The following is a 20,179-nucleotide window of genomic DNA, read 5'->3' on the forward strand; positions in this document are numbered from 1 at the left end:
AATATGCATATGCAAAATGCAAATTACAAAGCACTTATAATAATAGTTTACATGAATCTGTCATGAGATATGATATATCTATATATCTCTCTATATATAAAAAACATCACGAGCAAATATAATATTGTGTATTGCAACCAGGACAATACTCAGGGCAATAAACAGAGAGGAGGAAAAAATAAGACAAAAAGTACTCAGGGTTAACATATATGAGACAATTGGTGTTACTACCATTTGCTTTCAAATCAGCATGAAGTGATGACATAGCCCCCACATTCGCCCTGATCTCAACATCATTGAGTGTGTCTGGGATTACATGAAGAGACAGAAGGATGTGAGAAAGCCGACATCCACAGAAGATCTGTGGTTAGTTCTCCAAGATGTTTGGATCAACCTACCAGCCGAGTTCCTTCAAAAACTGTGTGCAATTGTACCTAGAAGAATTGCTGCTGTTTTGAAGGCAAAGGGTGGTCACACCAAATATTGATTTGATTTAGATTTCTCTTTTGTTCATTCACTGCATTTTGTTCATGTATGAAAATAAATGTTTAACACTTCCATTTTTGAAAGCATTCTTTGTTTACAGCATTTTTTCACACCTGCCTAAACCTTTTGCGCAGTACTCTCTCTCTCTCTCTCTCTCTCTCTCTCTCTCTCTCTCTCTCTCTCTCTCTCTCTCTCTCTCTCTCTCTCTCTCTCTCTCTCTCTTTCTCTCTATTGCCCTGAGTGTATATATATATATATATATATATGTAATGCACTAGTCCCCTAATGCTTCATTGACCTGCTTTATACTCAGCTTCTACTGTAGGTCTTTGAGGCCTTCTGGTCCATCACTCCTGGATATTCCTGGGTCTTAGTTGAGACTAAACTCAGTTGAGCCTCATCTTAGAAGACATTTAAGACGAAGCTATTGATCTGTACATTGTTCCCAAATACCACAACACAATCATTAGTTTTGTTTCAAAAACAAAACGTACCCATTTCTTTTTACGCTTACATTTTCAGTATTTTTATTACTCATTACTATCATTCGTTGTTTATTTATTTATTTTACTCTTATTTATGTACAGCACTTTAGGCAAATATCGTTGTTTTAAATGTGGTTTATATATGAAAATTTACAGGTATTGTCGCGGGCACTGTATCCGTGTGGCCACTTTAAGAGGCGTGTTGTGACGTCACAACCATCTGCGTAGTTATTCTGCCGCTGTTCACGCGAACTCTACACACAGGCGCGCGCTGTCCGTTTGAATTGTGCGGAACGGTGAATGAGCCGCTGACCGGCTCAAGCTCTTGGTACATTATTTAAAAAAAATTTTTTTTAGATAACCTAAAAAACCTTTACCTACTAAAGACAGTCGCGTACGGACTCTGGACGTTGTAGACTTAGGTGTTTTAAAAACCCATGTGGTTTGTCTAGTGGGCAGCGAGCTTGTGATAATCAGTTAGATAGAGGAAAATGGCCTCGAACGAGCTGTCAGAGAAGCTTCATCGGCGGCTTAAGATAGAGGAGGGCGAGGAGGAGCCGCAAGCCGTGGATGGAACTCATGAAAACGGCGCGCACGAGAAAGAGTCCACGGCCAACGCCGACTCCGAGCTGGGAGCCAAACTGCAGCGCCGTGGCGAACTGAACGAGGGAGTCGGCGAGCACCAACAGCCCAGCATGAAAGTATTCAACCCGTACACTGAGTTCAAGGAGTTCTCCAGGAAGCAGATTAAGGACATGGAGAAAATGTTTAAACAGTAAGCAAGCAAGCAAGCACGCACGCACCGGGGTGTCATGACCAAATAGCGACGGGTTCGAATCCATACAGTCCTGACTGTGCGTTGTAACTGAGCACGCGTTATTGCATAGGGTGTGGAATCCATTATTGCATGTGTAATAGTGCACTTTTGGAGAGTTATGCGTATTATTATTGGTTCTGATCTCCATGATTCTATTAAGACTCTTGAAGCAATGTGTTCTATAGGCCCTGTTTCGTAATATGGACTTATGGTAATATGCACATTGTTGAAGATTAACATTTATTTTGTCATGCTCCAGAACGTATTCATCACGTAAAATCACAATGCAGTCTACAGTACAGTCAGTGAATATGCTGGATGCATTTGTGTGGTACGTGGTATTTAAAAGCACACAAGTGTGTGCCAGACTATAGGTGTGTCTCACAAGTGTGTTTCATAATTCCAATATCTTGGAGAGCCCCACCCAGACTGCCTGTAAGTCACAAACTTATAAAATCTAAAATTCTAATAATGCAAAGTGAGATGCTTTTTTTATGTGGATTCACTATGTTGGAAAAAATGCTTGAATGTGGCATAAAAGGTTATTTGTCTTGAACAACTGGTTCCCAGAGGAACTAAATATGTACAAAAAAATAGCTTACTCCTTCTTACATGCATTCCTATTCCACTATGTTCAGTGCTGTAGTGCTTAAATGCCAAAACCAATTTCTTCAGGGTTCCTGCTGAGCTCTGGAGGCCTAAATCTCGCATGAACTTCAGAATGCTCTGGAGATGTTCTCTTGGCTCCAAGGGAACAAACAGCTGTTGTTCATAACCACTGGTTACTGAGTATCGTTCGAATATGAGGTGTTGCGTTGTGTCCGTAGAGTCGCACACTTCCTCTGCACACGTTTGCTTCCCCATTCTTTGTGCTACAGACAGCGCTGTCTTTGTGGCACCACAGACAATTGTCCACTATACACTCGGCTGGAGCTGTGAACAAAAGTGTTTTTTAAGACAGTGTAGTTGAGCGGAAGTTTCATGAAAAGGGTTTTGAGATTTTAGGAACTTAAGAAGCTTCGTTAAGAAGCAGTTGTTGTATTGTATCTTACAGTGAAGAGGTGCTTCTCCATTTCTATTAGTGAACATCTGCTGTACTCCTATAACCTTTCAGGAGCAGACCATTTCTGGCAGATTTCATGTCACATAGCAGATGCAGAGCTCTTTCTGTGTTCTTATGATCCCATATGAAAGACTCCCAAACGAAGCCAAAGCTACAGTTACTGCTGCCCCAGGTGCAGAAATAACAGGCTCCTGATTATAATGGCTCCCAAAGGGTGTTGTAATGTGCTGCCTGAAAATGAGGTCTTAGCACTCAGAACATTTCACTGTTGCTTAAGTTTATGACTAGTGTATTCTATCTGGAGAAGAGATTATGCAAGATTCTTGTCTATGCAAGACTCTTATCTATGCTGATAAGAGTTTGAGTTTGTTTAATAGGTGGGGTGAGTTTTATTCATTTTGTTTAGCTGCCCATGCAGGAAGCAGAAAATCTGATGAGAAAGGAGGGGAGTAGCTCATATAGACGGGGCTGTATTATCCTTTATTATACTCCGGCAGTGTGTATTCAGTTGTTCAAAAAAGCATGAACAGTTTCTTTCCTTGTGACCTCAATCATGATCTATGTTCCGTTGACACCAGCCACTATAGTTAAACTTCAACCAAATGAACTCAAATGTTTTTTTATCTTGACCTTTTACATGCACAGTTTTGTTTTGTTTGATAAGGTCACTATTGTTTAGGAGTCCCTCTGGAGTTTTGTACTTTGGTACTGATTGTACCCTGTTTTCATTTTCTAAGGTGAGGAAACTGATTCAGTGTTTTATGATGTATTAATGACAGATTTGGCAGTTTGAACACTCGCAGTACTATTAATGTTAATGTATTCAAAGAGGAAAAATACGCATACTAATTTTTGCCCATGTGTCATTTATAGCATATGTGGGTTTTTTCTCAGATTTACAAATTATTATAAATCATTTACTTTGAAAAATGGCACCACTGTTAATATTTTCTGTGGTCATGTAAAATTCTAGAACTCAATCTAAAATCTTTTCAATAATTAAAATGCAATTATATGTGCCGATTGATTTACCGAGCTTGTGCATTGTGGATGCTAATATACTGTATGCAAAGCCCGAGGTTAGAAATGAACACAGAGGTGGTGCGGAAACCTGGGATGCTGTATACCATCAGCAAGCCGACAGTTTAGATATATCTTAAAAAAAGTGTGTTCTACTGCTGGGTACACCATACTAGGTTTATATTTAATTGATTTAGAATGCTTTGGACTGAATCAAAAGAACATGTTAAAAACATTCTTATGGCTGAATCAGGAAGCTGTCGCAAGGTTGCCATGGCCTTTGACAGGAAATGTGGCAAGCACATCACACACTAAACTCTTGCCAAACTGGGAACTAAAGATGGGAGAGACAGCTGTGAGTGTGTAATTTAGAGGATGCTTTGTAAATAAACTTACATTTTGTTTAAAAAAAAATGTTTATTTGCTCTAAGCGTTAAGACTTTTGGCCACCAGGACACCTTTTTAGATGATATGATAAATTGTTTCCACAGCGTAATCACACAGCAGGTGTCTACTAGAAAAAGTCTTCATTAGAAGACATTGGCCGACGTGTTAATGCAAAATTCAAAGCTTTACTACAATCACTTCATTATTATTACTTCAATAATTAAATTTGATTGTATTTTATTAGCCTTCAGATTTGACTAAAGAAACCTGGTGAGCAGTCATGCATTAATTGTGGCTCTGCCCAGGCTTTAGGCATTTAAACAAGTTTATTTTACCTCCCAGTTCAGGACCTGTTTATGCAAATGCAAGCCTTTTGTAAGACTTTGAAGTAGAGAGATTAGTTTGAGCACACTTATTAGGAGTTATAACTATTAGAAGAGTACAGTAAGGTGAGCTCTTACCCAGATCTTATATAAATGTGCATTTATTTTTAGCTGTTTTGCTAAATGTGTGTGTGAAAGAGCTACATGTAAGCAAGAATTTTGCTGAAACTGCTGACACACTAGTGTGAAATGTCAGGGTCAGGAAACCAGAATGCAGGAACCTGTTGCATAGACCTGCTTTTGCAGTGTCTTACAGACAATTATATATTTATTTAGCTTGTGAAAGATGAATAAACCTGCAGTGATGTATAAGCTGTATAATGTGATCTGTGGCATATTGTCTGAATATTCAAAAAGCCTTAAAGAATTGTATTTATCCTATCATGCTTTATTAAGTTTATGTATAATGTGGTTAACCCGATAGCACATTTTGCAGCCATTTGGCCAGCACAGCTGGGCTCTGTTCTTTTCTATTAGTGGGTGAATAGAGAAGGCAATCTGCCTAATTCACTCTGTGCATATGCTTATTAGCGCTATGCTGCATGTGCCTTTGAGCGGGAGCTTTCAGTTCTTTCAACAGTATTCCTGCTGTATTTTAAAAGAATTGTGCTTTACTTTTTTCATCTTTTTTTGTTCATCACAGTATCTCAGGTAGGTGTAGTTCATCTTGAAGATAACACCAGGAAGAGCTAGGAATGCTGTGGCTTAGGCAAGTCATGTCTTGCTATGATATCACACAGTCGATGCTGGTGTTTTAAACATTTTAAAACATACAAATAGGTATTTTAGTTTATTAATTTACATTACAAAATGTGGCACATTCATGAGTTGCTGCCTAACTTAACAAAATAAGAGAAAATCATATTGAGCTAAATGCGTTCCCTATAGGCCATCTTTACTTTATCCTTAAATAGAGAATCTGTGTTCTCCACTGGGAATGAAGCAATGTGATTATTTCCAAATTGCCCATTTCCTCATTCCTCCATAGCTGCTGTGTTAAAGATGCCTATGTGCTCAGTTAGATCAGGTTCTCAATGAACAATGAAGGCCTTGAATATATGTGTATACTTGAATATATCTTTTACGTTCGTGGAAATACTTTAGAATAAAAGTTATCCTTTCTTTCTCGAATGAGCACGATGGTTAACATTTAGAAAAAGTAAGAAAACGTTTTTTAACGCTTTTTTAGAGTGTGTTTGAAGTATGAAAAATATCTTTGCAACACATTTCGATAATCTTTTTTTGATAATTAGTCTGTGTGTAATCCAAATATGTCTAATTTTTTTTCTTTTATAAAAGCCTGAATATTAGCTGACCTCATACCTACTCACCCCTACGTATGACTCACTGTCCACACGTCCACACCACAGAATGACTCAGAGAAGCAGCAGGCAGTATAGAAACTTGGCCACATATTAAAAACAACCATATGCACATTTTTCAGTATGCAGTTTATTCAGTAATGCTCATGTTTGCAGTTCTTTCCAACCGTGCATAGTGTGCACAGAATCTCCATTCTTGCGTGCGTGCATCCATTCTCCATTCTCTTTCACATATTCTCCTTGCTGTCCTGCCCTCTGACACTGCTAAAAATAACCTCATCTGGGTTTGAGCTGTCTACAGTCATTGGCTGATGCAGGTGGATTAATCAGCAGGTTTGTAATCTCAGCAGAGGGAGTGTCCTCAGCAGCAGGTTCATCTTATGTTGATTTGTTCCATGAAACGTCTACTTTTACTGACGGCAAGAGATTTAGAAAATTTGGTTATTTGCTGATTTAAATATAACAACCAAAAAAACAAATGTAATATGAATGCACCAGTAACCATCCACTTATTTGAAATAACTATAACAGAAAGGCTGTGTGGGATCACCTGAAGTATCCGGAGGTTTTTATAAGCTCCACTTACCTGTGAGGAAGTGGTCTGACTCGTTTAAACAAGAAGTGGAATGTATTCTGCATTGGAAATGTGATGCTGATTCATAGCATGATAAAGTAATTACTCATGGCTGATTTCTTTTTTTCTTTTTTTTTTTACTTTTGCATAGCTGCACATAAGTGTCTAACTCTCAGTGCTGAGATGGACTTTATAAGGAGATGAAGTTTAAGGAAATGATTAGAAGTCCTCTAAAATCTCAGTATCTGTACATGGAAGTGTATTCAGTAGCACTGGGGCTTGGATTTGAACCGTACATGGCACTGTGCATTGTAGTATTGATTTTTGTTATCTATCTATCTATCTATCTATCTATCTGTCTGTCTGTCTGTCTGTCTCTGTCTGTTCTTGCAAGTTTTTTCAACTCCTTTTAACTGAACAGTTTAATTATCCCAAATGTAAACACGAGCACTGGTGCCTGGTGGAAAATCCATTTAAAGAAGATAAGAGGTTAATTGAGGTGAACATTATTTGTTCAACTTTGAAACATGAGCTCATGAAAATCAATAAATCTGCTCTCTGTCTCTCTCTTTATTCTCTAGAAAAATGTCTAAAGTAAAGAAGTGCTATTAATTACCAGCTATACTATTTCTCTTTGTCCAGAATTCTTTTTATTTCTGAACAAGTGCACAGTTGATGCACTTAAACAATAAATTAGGCAATGTGAGGTTCAATTAAGAGTAATTTTCTACAAATGTTCCTCAGGTAAACAAACACTATCACCTTTACTTATATAATGCTCTACTGCTGGGAAACCTAGACCTTTCTTTATCTTTGTCTGTACATTCTTACTTGCCTTTAGAGCATCCATTCATCCATTGCATTATTGCAAGTAGGTTGGAAGACACCAGGCCAGGGCACAAATTCATTAGCTAGTCCACCTGGCAAGTAAATGCTCCAGTGTTCTTATATATTCCTGTTCTGTCTGCTTGGAAACCTAACTGGCTAGGCTAAACAATATGCCAGGGATATTTAACTGAATCACAATAAATGAATACAGTCCAAGTGAGACAAACAGGCATATGGTCCATTTATTATATTTTGTTTGTTCCCTTGACGAAGTGAGTAAGTTGTTGACAACAAAAGTTTTTGCTACAACTTTGGTCTTCTGTCCGTGCTTTCCTTGTAAATTGAATCCTGCCTCTACCTCAGCCAATGTGCGTGATGCAGTATGTGGTGGGATTCAGAATGAGTAGCATGCTACACTTGGGTGACACTGAGGTGCATCAGCCCATCTTGAAGTGCACTGAACATCCATATCACATGAAGAGTTTTGCTTTTCAAAAGTCAGTAAGGAGAAGGATCATTTCTCTTCATCTGGTTATTGAATCTTACCCATTATACAGCTAAAATGAAAGAAAAAACGAACAAACAAGAAACACTGTGTTGCCTGGGCTACTGATTTGCCCACACTTTCCGGTGTTTAATGCTTTTGAATGACACCCACAAATATTCAGAAGTAGAAACCTGCCCTCCATCTGTGTGGGTTTGGTTTCTTCAGCTGTTGGTGGCCTGTGAATTGTTGCTTTCATTATGACTTTCATACATCTCCACTTTACACAAATGTGTTAAAATGGAGATGGGATTTAAAATAGTTTTCTCTTTAGGTTTCACTTTTTCATTTTCATTTTTTTATTTTTTCCTCCATAACAATGAACCAGATGGAGGTCACAGTTTCTTTGGCTGAGCAAATAGTCGACAAATAACAAACTGTATGTTGTTGTCCTAGCGTTCCAGTGAGGCGGTGCAGAGTAACTGCATAAGTGATTGCAAAATAAATATACCCATTGAATTGGAGATTAGTTTTAAATCTATTTAATATTAGTTCTGGTATGTTATGGTTACAACCATTTTGCACAATCTGTCAGAACATATTTTACATAAAGCAGCAAATAAGCTTTACGTGACCCTTTGCAGAGTGGGGCTGAGTTACGAGGTCTCACAGCTGGCCGGAAGCTGGGAATACCGCATGCCTTTGAGGTCTGACATGTCCCACATGATTCCATGTAATCCATGCCAGGATGTCTGAGTAAACCATGACCACTCCTGAGAGTGTATCAGCTTCTTTAAAAGACAGAAACATGACCTTCACTTGTAGTATATCTGACCCCAGTAACCACAGTACTGTATCTCACAGATAAGACGCTGCTTACTGCTTAGCTTTGTTCTATATCCTTCTGTATAAGCGAGAGAGAAGAGTCCCTAGAGAGACATGGCTTTGCAATTGGTTCACATTTAAGCGGGGCATTCTAAATGAAATTAGCAAACACGTTCTCATCACTAAACTTTTGAGTTTAGAATGAGTTTCATATGCAAGAACGTAGAAAGGCTGAATTACTGATCTGAAAAGGTAGTACACAACACACTAACTTCACAATGCAGAGTTAAAATGATTGAATTGTTTTGAAAAAATCAACATCATCTACAAATTCTTTCTAAACCAAGTATTGAATAATGAATTAATTCTTGAATGTTCTCTCAATCCTGAACCATGAGGAGAATATGGCATTCAATGGAGTTCTGTGTGCTGCTGCTTGTGGCAGGGCAGAGAGAACAAATAAATGAATCCCATGAAAAAGAATGAATCTCTCAACACATACACACACACTCTCTTACATACACACACACACACTCACACAGCACTGCACAGAGCTCTATTACATGTGTGTGCTCTTGATTGAACACATCTGTAACATAAGTAGGCTGTCGTACAAAATGGTACTCAAGCTTTGTGGGTGTGTCGGTGAGTGAGGGATTGCCCATGTCTGTACTGGTTGGTTGTTGCTTGGCAACCAAGGATTAATTCGCAGATTGGCAGAGGATAAAGTGAGAGTGATCAGTAGCGCGAAGACCTGGACTGAAACTGGACTATCTGTTTTGGCTGCTTTCCCACAAGACTAAAGCTTTCAATTTGGCCACTTTCTAAAGTCCTTATGTGAAACACAAATCAGTAAGCCTGATGGCTTAACCAAAACTAAAGTATTGTCATTCGTTACATCGGGTAAAACCAGTTTATATGGTGCATAGTTTGTGTTGATCAAAACCAAAACCTGATTCTAAACACAAAATGATAAACTATATAATGTAATATAACATTGTAACAATTATGTGCACAAAATATTTATTATAAAGCTTTTAATTATAAGTTTGGGGAAAATTATTAAGTATTTGTCTGAGTTCATGCTCTTAAACAAATAATTCCTGGTTGTTTAGCTTGTCCATTGGGAGTTCGTTTCTGCTTGTTTAATACTGAAGTCAGTGAATGTGAACACTGAGAAATGTCCTTCTCTTTGGTTTAAAATTTCTATAAAAATAATTTAATGCACAGTGATTTTAGAGTCTAGCAGAAATTGGTTGTTGATTTTAATTGGTGAGACAAGGAACACATTTTTGAAAAAATGTGAAATATTCACAGTGAATACAATGAGTCAGTATGTTGGACTTCATGCTATATCTGTACCAACAAGGGACTACTTTTAACCAGGATAAGTGTAGCAAAGAAAAGAGCAAGTGTCTCTGGGTAAAAGTGGATCACTGGAACGTAGATGTGTACAGTTATTCATTGTCTAATCAACTAATTTGAGAGAAATGCATCACTGTTCTTCATTCATTAACTCCACACCGTGAACAGTCCCACAGTATAAACTTTTCTCCACAAACCCACGACACACTGTGACATATGACTACTAACACTGCTTTTTTCCCCCAGTAATTTAGCTCTTTTTAAACATAAGTCTTAGTGCTGAAAATCTGTAATTACCTGGTATACATAGGAGATTAAATAATAAAATGGGTAGAACAACCCATAATAAAGTTATAAAGTATAAAGCTAGTTGGTATATGAAATCCTTTAAATAACCCAAACCTGATAAATAACCAAATTAGAAAGCATAAACTAAATGTTTACTTTACATTTATATCTAGCACTCTGTTCCCAGTGCTTTGCTACAGTCAGTATGTTTTCTACAATGAAACAGGCTTCAAAATGGAGGCCTTGTTATTTCCAGTGACTCCAGTTCCAGTAACATGACCACATGTGTGGTTGTATACTAAATTCGAGATAATAACAGGAACTCACTTATCTGACTTGTGATCCCTAACATGAAATGTAACTACAAACTAATAAAACAATGATGTATTGTTCTGTAATAAATAAATAAACAATTGTTAGCTTTGGAAAATTTCTGTGGTATAAACAGAACTTGAATGAATGAATGACTCGAGAGGCTTGGCTTTTATTTTTACATTTATTTTAGTGCAGTTACTGTAGCTTGACTATTGCTTCTAAATAGAATTGTATCTATACATTTTCTATACAGTGACATGTTTCTGCACGTTTGTACTCAAATTCCTTTTTATGAGTTCCTCCTTTCTCTACTGGGCAAGCTTTCCATCTCAGCAATCTAACTCATCTTCCTGGCAGGATGCATTCCCCTCATTCCCTTCAAAAAAGAGACAATCATTAGAATCGTTCATTGGAGACTGCACTGCTCATTTATCTATCTCCCACGCCCTAAGAAGAAGAACGAGTAATTGAAGCTCCTAGTTTTTATTCATGTCTAGGCATTTGCAGTACTAAGTGTTACTCTTGGCTGAAGAATCCTAGCAAACCCATTTCCGCTTTGTCTCATAGTGAAATGATACTGCAAGAGAGATATGAATTATTCTCAGGTTTTTGTCAGTGTTTAATCTTCTTTTTTGATGCTTTAATGTGTTAATGGCTGACTATGAGTTTTATTATTCAGTTTTCATGATCTTATGAAGACATTTACTTCCCCTGACCTAATACCCTGTCAGTCTGGTAATTTAAATGTAAATACCTTATCAGATTCCATATCCACTTTCTAAATGAGAAAGCACTGTAATGACACAACCTCAGCCCTTCAGGTGATATTTCATAGACAAGTACTAAGAAGCTTTAAAAACCCTTTAACCTAATGTTATAAGGAAGGTCTTAACATCGTTGGGTTGTGTTGAAATGGTTAACGTATCACTGTATTACTTTATGATTTACATGTTCTGCATTGCTTCCTAATTAAGCACTACACATTTTCAATAACAGAATGCACATGAGTCAGTAACAGGAAGGGCTTTCTGTGTCAACAGTGAGTTTTAATCTACAGCAGCATTGATTGCACTCACTACCTCTGTCATCTACACAAGGAAATGTGGCTTCAACCAGTTCCTCAATCGCTGTGGTACAAAGCTGGACTTATTTGGTAAAACTGGAGCTTTGCTTTTCATGTTCCTCACAGTTGTGCTTTAGTGAAACTAACATTTATTCTGACTGCTTCCTATTTACAGTAGATTTTCAACATTTCACTACAATGTGCAGAGGTTAAGACAGTATTATGTGCCTTGTCATGAAATTGCTAACATTTACATTTATGGCATTTGGCGGACGCCGTTATCCAGAGCAACAACAGTGACACTTCGTTGTGCATTTCTCAGCTATAGGATGTTGAGCCTCTCTTCTTGAATTTAAGTTATGTGGCATGAACCTATGTAAGCCATGTAGTTTTTGTTTCATGGTTACAGTTTAACACACAGATTTCTTAAACAGTATGTTAAATTATGAAAATCAGGTGGTAGTTTGGGTGCATTATACTTCCAGAACAGCAGTGGTTGATGGCGGGAGGATAAGGTTAACTGTTCCCACTCCACGTTCTGATTTATAGTATCACTGTTTACTATCAGAACAGAAGATCAGAATTTGTTGATTAATTTTCTCCAACATCAGCTCTGACAATAATGCCTGTAGCCAAGCTTTATATTGATGTATTCTGTCTAATATTAATTTTCTAAATCAAGTCTATATTATGGACACCTTCACAGAGACTTATATAAAAGCTGTTCAACATGACCTAAGCCTAATAATCAACCAATTAAAGAACCACTGAATCATTGATATTCTTTCATGAATGGTAAATAAATGTCTCCTTCCTAAAACGTGTCTCTCTCGCTCTTTTCTCTCTTAAAAAAGAGACAGGACCACCCAATTCACTTTATAGTTGTTCTCATTTTCTCCCTCCATGTGTTCTCATTTTGCTTGGCTTTTCTCTACGTTGCTTCTTACGCTAACCTCATTGCTTCTCAGGAAGGCTGATGGCTGTTTGAGCAGCTGCAGTACATACTGAAAACTCCAGTTCTTTTATGTCTCTGTCATCTCTTTCACTAAGCATGCTGTCATATGGTAAGTAGGTTTTAGTTTAGTTGGGAAACAAAGGACTGGAGTTAGGTGTGACATGATACAGCAGATAGTGTGACGGTGATTTGCCATCCCAGCAACTGGATTTGAGGCTTAATTGAACACACACCCTACAAACAGGCTTATTAGGTTCTGAATAATTAATACACGGTTGTCAGGCACCGTCCAGTACACAGTTATTATGGGGTAAAAGGTGCAAGTGGGGGGTGTGAGACAGACAGCAGTAGGACTCCTTTGTCTGAAGACAGTAGTACTGTTGCCAGCTGTGAGGACAGATGGATAGAACCAGACTCCATATTCATGAAGAGTGTGAGCACAGGGGTGGGGTGTTCTGAGTTAATGGGGCAGAAATGCCCATTACTGAGTGCATGCTGGCTCACCACCCCACTGCAGTGGCCCTACTGAGAATTAGACATTCACAGTGTAATATGCTAATAAGAATATTGTCCTGAGGTGCCAGCATCTACAGCAGCCATGGAAAAACTCTACATTTTGGCCATAGCATTTGTGCTTTTACCCTCTTGCTACAGTGATCTATGGGATACAGCTTAAACAGTCTGCTTTTATCTGCTTTTTTAGCTAATGCAGGGATCAGACTAAATGGGAATGAAATTGGCTAGACAGTAAAGCCAAAATGCAAGAATATAAAGTTACTTTCATCTGGAAAGTTTATCAAGGTGAATGTTGTCCTGGACATCTGCAAGCCGCTGCTTTTGAACCTGTAGAAAGCAAGTGTATTGTGGTTTCTTTGTGGGTTTAAAAAATATATAAAATATTGGAATACACCGTACTCACGGTTTCCTCACTGATGCTTGAACATCTGGAAAAATAGTCTTGTCCAGCAACATACACTAGGGTTTTTGTGGCCATTTTTTTAAATCTCTGTCTGCTAGGACTTTCTTATTAAAAATGTTGGCACCCCTGAAATAGTGACTTTCCATGTCTGCTGTCATAAGTTCGAAAATGTACAGAGGTCTTTAGCAAACTGTATTTTACACATTTTTAAATTTAAAGACCCACTGCAATCACAATATGAAGTAACGGTAATACTTGCATGCAATTTGTGGGGTTCTCTAGATATTTGGTTGCTTTAATGCTTGTATTTGGTGCCATTTCTTTCAAGGGATTGGTTAAAAAAACATTAAAAAAAAGCTTGAATGCTGTTTCTGAGCTAAGAATTAATCCTCTTGATTAATGTGGTCTTGGGTTTGTTAATGTGGTCTACAGGTGCTGTAGCCATCCACGCACTGTAGTCATATATTTTGTAAACCTGCATGCACAAATGTGCGGTATAACTGCATAATCAATCCACATTTTGGTTCACTGTTCAATGGGGAGACAACCCAGTGATTATAAGCCCCACCTCAAGGTCCTGTGTTCAGACTCAAGTATTCAGGATGTGTGAAAATACCCTTAAACTATCTAACCCAGACTAGAAGATGCCATCTCCTTTAACATATTGCTCCATCTGTAAATTAACAAGCCAATTGAAGAAAAGACTCAAATAAAATGTAATCATTGGAATAATTAAGTGAAGTATAGGAACATCACATAATTAAGGTATCGGATCATTTAGGTCCTGTAATAACGTAACTTAATTGTATTTAGATTCTTCAAGTAAGTAAATGAACATGGAATGGTGTGAAGTGCCTCATGTGAGTCAAAAAGTAAAGCATACTTGCTTGTCAATAAATATCTTTCATTTAATCATGTTTTTATTGTTCTTTTAGGTCAGTTTAACGGGGGGTGGGGGGTGATGATGCATAAACTCCTCAGTCTTTTACTACAGCTTCAGTAGTTAGAACTAGCTGTCCAAGCAACCTGATCGTGTGTGTGCGCATGTGCGCGGCCCCACATAACAGAGGTCATGAGGAAGTAACTTATTTGATGTGCTTCCTGATTGTGTTGTGTGTCTTTGTGTCTACTCCCACTATATAAACCCTTCGTTTTCTCCATATGTTACAGCTCAGATCTGTCCATCTGTCCAGAGACTATTAGTATTAGAGATGGTAGTATAATTTGTACATAAAAGTCGGCACTATAATATCAGGAGATACTATATGAGAAGTTTCTTAGGTTGTATTTGGTTTAAACCTAGAAAAACAAACCTGAGATATGTTTAATTTAATGACTAGCTGGACTATGTGATAACTTGTATCTTTTACAACAATGCAATTAGCAAATGCTAGCTTTAAATACTGACAGTAATACAATGCATTTATGATTGCATGTATTGTAGCTTTGTTTTATCGGGGATCTTTTTCTCCCCCTGTAGGTCACAGTGTATATTCCTCAATCCTCTGCTTCCCTGACTAGGTGCACTGTTTAAAGATTTGGCATTAACATTAAACGTTGTATGTTTGCAGATATGACTCTGAGAAGGATAACTTCATTGACCTGATGGAACTGAAGCTAATGATGGAGAAGCTTGGTGCTCCACAGACTCACATGGGACTCAAGAATATGATCAAAGAGGTGGATGAAGACTTGGACGGCAAATTGAACTTCAGAGAGGTAAATGAGCTTATAACGTTTAAGATTTTTAGCATAACTTGCTTTATAGTAATTCTAATTATTGTCATTTATGCCTAATCAATGGTGAAAAACAACATCTTTCCCTCCATTCTACAGTTCCTCCTGATCTTCAGGAAGGCAGCAGCAGGGGAGCTGGCTGAGGACAGCGGATTGAGTGTCTTAGCTCGTCTCTCTGAAATTGACGTGTCCACTGAGGGTGTTAAAGGAGCAAAGTCTTTTTTTGAAGCCAAAGTAATACATTCTCTTATATATTTTCTTCCATTTACTTTAATGTAGTTTATTCTAAGCAGTTCTGTCTCATTTTTTTACTTTTCAGTTTTCCTTATGTATCAGATCTGTTTTTAAAACATTTGAAAACACACACACACACACATGCAGTACATCACCTTCACCCAGTAAAAACACAGAAAAGCCTACTCAATTTTTATGTGCATTACTTCAGCAGTTAAAAGTTTACAATGTTAGTTTTAATCATCTAGTAAGTTACCATTAAAATATTTTAACTATACATTAATAGGAGCGATTTCTCTTGTACCAGGTCCACGCCATTAACGAGTCAAACCGCTTCGAGGCGGAGATCCGTAACGAGCAGGAGGAAAAGAAACGACAGGCCGAGGAGAAGAAACAGAGACAAGCAGCATTCAAAAATCTTCAGTCAGCCTTCAAATGACCATCTTCCTGTTGTTTTACAGCCCTGCTTTAACCATCCTCCTCTTCCTTATCGCTCATGTCTGTCTCCTGTTTATCAGAGCGCCATAGCAGAGATACTATGCAACACTTTCATAGGTTTCCATTCCAGGATCATTTCTGTAGTGACAGCTAATTGTCAGTTTGACTACTTTAGATCCTCACTATTTCTCTCTCTTGATTTTGAACTTGCAGGACTTGTCTTTTTACACTGGACTGGATGTGTCACTCACCTAGTTTGTTCTCCACTGATAACATTTAGCACACACTTTTGCATGTGTGTGTGCTTTTATTAAATCCAACTCACTGTCACATTGTTCTTTTGTCACACACAGTAAGCAAGACACAGTTTCTGTTTGAAAGGGAATTTTTTATGCTTTTAGAATTTTCGGATTATATTAGTGCATCCAGTCCATTGTGAACCACATTGTGTATCACCGTAACGCGATGTGAAAATAAAGACTAGATAACAGGGTTAGCACAGAAAACATTTTGATGTATTTCAACCTTGCCTAAAAGAGTTCTGTTTTTTCATACTGTGGCTTAGAAAGGAGTTTGAGAACATGCAAGTGATGATGATGTCCTGGTAGGTTGGGTTTTAATCTCCTTCCTTTTTTGTATGATGACTGTGATACCCTGACAATCTTCCCCTTAAATGGATCTCTAACGTCAGCTTCTGTTGCTTTCTCACACACTGTTTTCATTGTTGTGACCATTAGATGCCCTTTAATAGTCTTTATGCAATTATTATTTTTTATTAGAGTATTATTTGACTAGCCAGTTCTTTTGAAAAATGTGACCCCCAACACCACTACACACAATCATAAGTACTAATTTGTCTGATTTGTGTTGAGGTCTTGTGTTGTTGTTTTTTTTTTAACTGAGATGCTCATAAGGGAGGGATAATATGGAGTGCAGAGTTAATAGAGTTAAACATTCATCTCCTCTTTTTAACTGCATGCACTAACGCTTTAGACTCAGGTGCCAGTGTGTGCACGCTATAGCAAGGGCACAGCTTTAAGTATTTAAAAATGTTCTTTGGAGGTAAACGATCCTTTTTTTGACATGTAACCTGGTGCAAGAATGAAAATCTAGTCGCTTACCTCTCAGCAAAGCGTTTTAGACTGTTCGAATATTTGCTCTGTAACGTTGTAGAAAGTAGAGTATATTCCTGCATGATGCATAATATCAGACTGGCCAATTTATTTTTAAAAAGTTTAATTTCACAAATGTTTTTCTATGGAGATAAAAAAGGCCACGTTGTTGTAAAACTCGGGCGAGTTGCAGCACACTTCAGCATAGCTAAAATGAGAGATGTATAAAGAGTCAAATTATATTTTTCGGGAATAAATGTAAACCGCATTTAGTTTTGTATGGTGATGGGCCTTTTTAAAAATGTTTATTCCTTTAAAATGTCCTTTCACTGTTCCTCACAGTTGAAGTGATGTTCTATGATTAAATGTGAGATTTTCTGCCTTTTTATCCCCCCTTTTTTTTTTTTTGAGACCGTGGTCTGCTATGCATCCCGTCATATATTCATGTTAACGACGGTATATTTGGAGTCACTGGAAATCTGTGATGATTTGTATTGTGAATAAGCCAAGAATAGATGCATGAATTATCCATAGCTTTATGTCTTCAAATGTAATTGAGTGTTCTGCAGATTAAATGTGGGGTTTGAATGAATAATCTAATGTGTGTGTACGTGATGTAGATTTTCTTTTTGTACTCGAAACACTGGAGTACCTTAAGGGCATAAAAACCATATGATGAATATTTCTTCTCAAGGATCCTCCATCAGTGTTGACCTTGTGTGTGTGCCAGATATACCGTTGTATACAATGTTGTATAAATGTTATACAATTGCACTGTACATAAAGACAATGTGGAAGAGTCATCATAGAAATGAGTGGAAATGGGCTTCAAAAAACATTCTATAAAACATCTGGATAAATAGCCATGCTGTAAATCTTCCAATATGTCAGGCATGACATTCAATGTGTCAGAAGGTTGATTGTGGTTATATTCGACAAATCCCTTGACTATTACAATCCAGCTTGTAATATTTCAAACTTTATGCTGACCACTAACCAGCATGACACTGTCTCCAATTAGCTAACTCTTAAAGTACATCTCTGTTTATTTTTACCCCTCATTTACTTCAGTGTTTCCATTGCAAAAGCATTTATTATTAAGTTCGTGACTGGTGTTTTCGAACTCCACCTTCTCAGCAGGCAGCCGGATCACTGGACTGTTCACTGGATGTTTCAAATTTTTGTGATTCCACTGTAAAGACGTGCCAAATGTTATAGATTCTGTTTGTTTAGCATATTTTCATTAACTGTCCCCTCAGTTCAGTAAGTACTGTTGAAAGATGTTGAATGAGTAGTGAATATGGTGCAATGATTTTCAGTTACAGGAGTGTAAGTGGAAATAAAAGACCCGTTACACTTAATGTGTTGCCCAAGGCTTGATTTTAGATTAATCTGATGTTCCTGATCCAATCTTGGACTCCAGTCAGCTCAGATTTTAGTCTTTTTTGTTCCAGTTCTGAAGCAGGTGAACATGGACTTCCTGTAGTGCACAAGAACTGGATTGAAAATCTCTAGCCTCAGATACAGAACACAATCTCTGAATCCTCTTGAATGATGATTTGTTTGTAACTCTCAAAACAATCCCTCTGATTCTTTGTAAAGAAACAGACACTTTCATTGCTTTACTGGCCAGAACTGTAATGCAAAATAAAACCCATTGAATGTTTGTCTCTTTTTCAATCATGCAAAACAAATCCATGAAACATTTTAGAATAATTCTTCACAGTTTCACACAACGTTTTCACACAACCATCAGTTACATTCCAAAAGGTTTGAAAAGGGTTCCAGTGCCCTTGCACCATCTTTAGCTGTGTATCTTTCTGTCACTGTCTTAATCACTTGGGGGTTTTGGTTTCATCATTGTGGAATCTTATACTTATTATGTGGCTGATGGATGTAGTTGTTTTTTGTACATTTCTTATGGCAATAAAAGATTTACATTTTATTCTTTCAGATCTGCATGTCATTTCACTAAAACAACTGAATATGGAAGAGAAACAAAAACACGAGAACTCTGCAGTTCAATTCATGACTCCTTTTTTGTCTGTCCACATAGAGTTTGCAGGTTATCCCTGTACAATGTGGGTTTCCTCTCTCAGTCCAAAGACGTGTTGTAGGTTGATTGGCTTCACTAAATTGTCTGTGGCATGTAAATGTAAATAGGTGTGTGAGTGTTTGTATGATTGTACCCTGTGACGGATTGGCACCCTATCCAAGATGTTCCCTGCCTTGCACTCATCCAGGATAGTTCCCCATGACACTTTGTAGGATGAACGGTACAGAAAAAAAAATCTGATGTGCACCTGGTTAAAAATTGTTAATGTTAATTAAAGGCAGTTTTCTCTCTATCATTATCTAATCACCATCTAAAGCTTAAAAACCCAGTAAGCATAAAAATACATATTAACACAGAGTAACTGCTTTAATATACCTAAAACGCTCCATTAGAAAACATTCCTTCAGCAAGTTAAGTGTCAATATTCACTTTTAAAATGACTGTGATATGGAAGTAGGGTCCTAACTAGAACAGAACAGAACATGAGCCTACACGAAAAACATTTCCTTTATAACTGAAAGGTTTATTATTTATTTAGTAATAAAAAGATGAAGTAACACTTTGAAGTATGAAGTTTAAAGATTACTATCATGGTTGAATATTGGGTAACAGAAGGCTTAAGGACATATTTTTAGTTACTGTGTGGTTCTCACAGTAAATATCTTTTTTTTTTTAAAGAACTGTAGACATGGTTGTGGTGTACAGTATGGCTGTGTGTTAGTCGTTTATGACTTCATGACAACTTTGGCCCAGATTTTCTTACCAATATCCGTATAATGACTTGTCAGACTTTAGCTGCAGCACTTTCTGTGTCTCCTTTTGATCCACAGTTAGAATGGTCTGTCAAGTTTGGCCCAGATTTTCTTATCGATATCCATATAATGACTTGATACCTGCTAAGAGGCTAGAATGAGTCAAACCATGTCTTCTAAATGAGCTTATATCTGGATGAGTAAAAGAAACTTTTGGTTCCAATGTTATGCGTATTTGATTTGGAAGTATCTCACTTGTTTCATTTACTAT

The 20,179-nt window shown here is 37.4% G+C and overlaps 1 protein-coding gene across 1 annotated transcript; it reads left to right on the top strand.

Moving 5' to 3' along the window:
- Nucleotides 1–1,187: 1,187 nt before the first annotated feature.
- Nucleotides 1,188–19,053, top strand: efhd2 (EF-hand domain family, member D2). Its single transcript, XM_027167163.2, has 4 exons — nt 1,188–1,746; nt 15,151–15,298; nt 15,416–15,550; nt 15,858–19,053. The coding sequence occupies exons 1-4, from the start codon at nt 1,463–1,465 to the stop codon at nt 15,987–15,989; spliced, it is 699 nt and encodes a 232-aa protein (XP_027022964.1). The 5' UTR covers nt 1,188–1,462; the 3' UTR covers nt 15,990–19,053.
- Nucleotides 19,054–20,179: the final 1,126 nt, after the last annotated feature.

The sequence above is a fragment of the Tachysurus fulvidraco genome, chromosome 14, assembly GCF_022655615.1.
Source record: "Tachysurus fulvidraco isolate hzauxx_2018 chromosome 14, HZAU_PFXX_2.0, whole genome shotgun sequence".
Classification (NCBI taxonomy): Eukaryota; Metazoa; Chordata; class Actinopteri; order Siluriformes; family Bagridae; genus Tachysurus; species Tachysurus fulvidraco.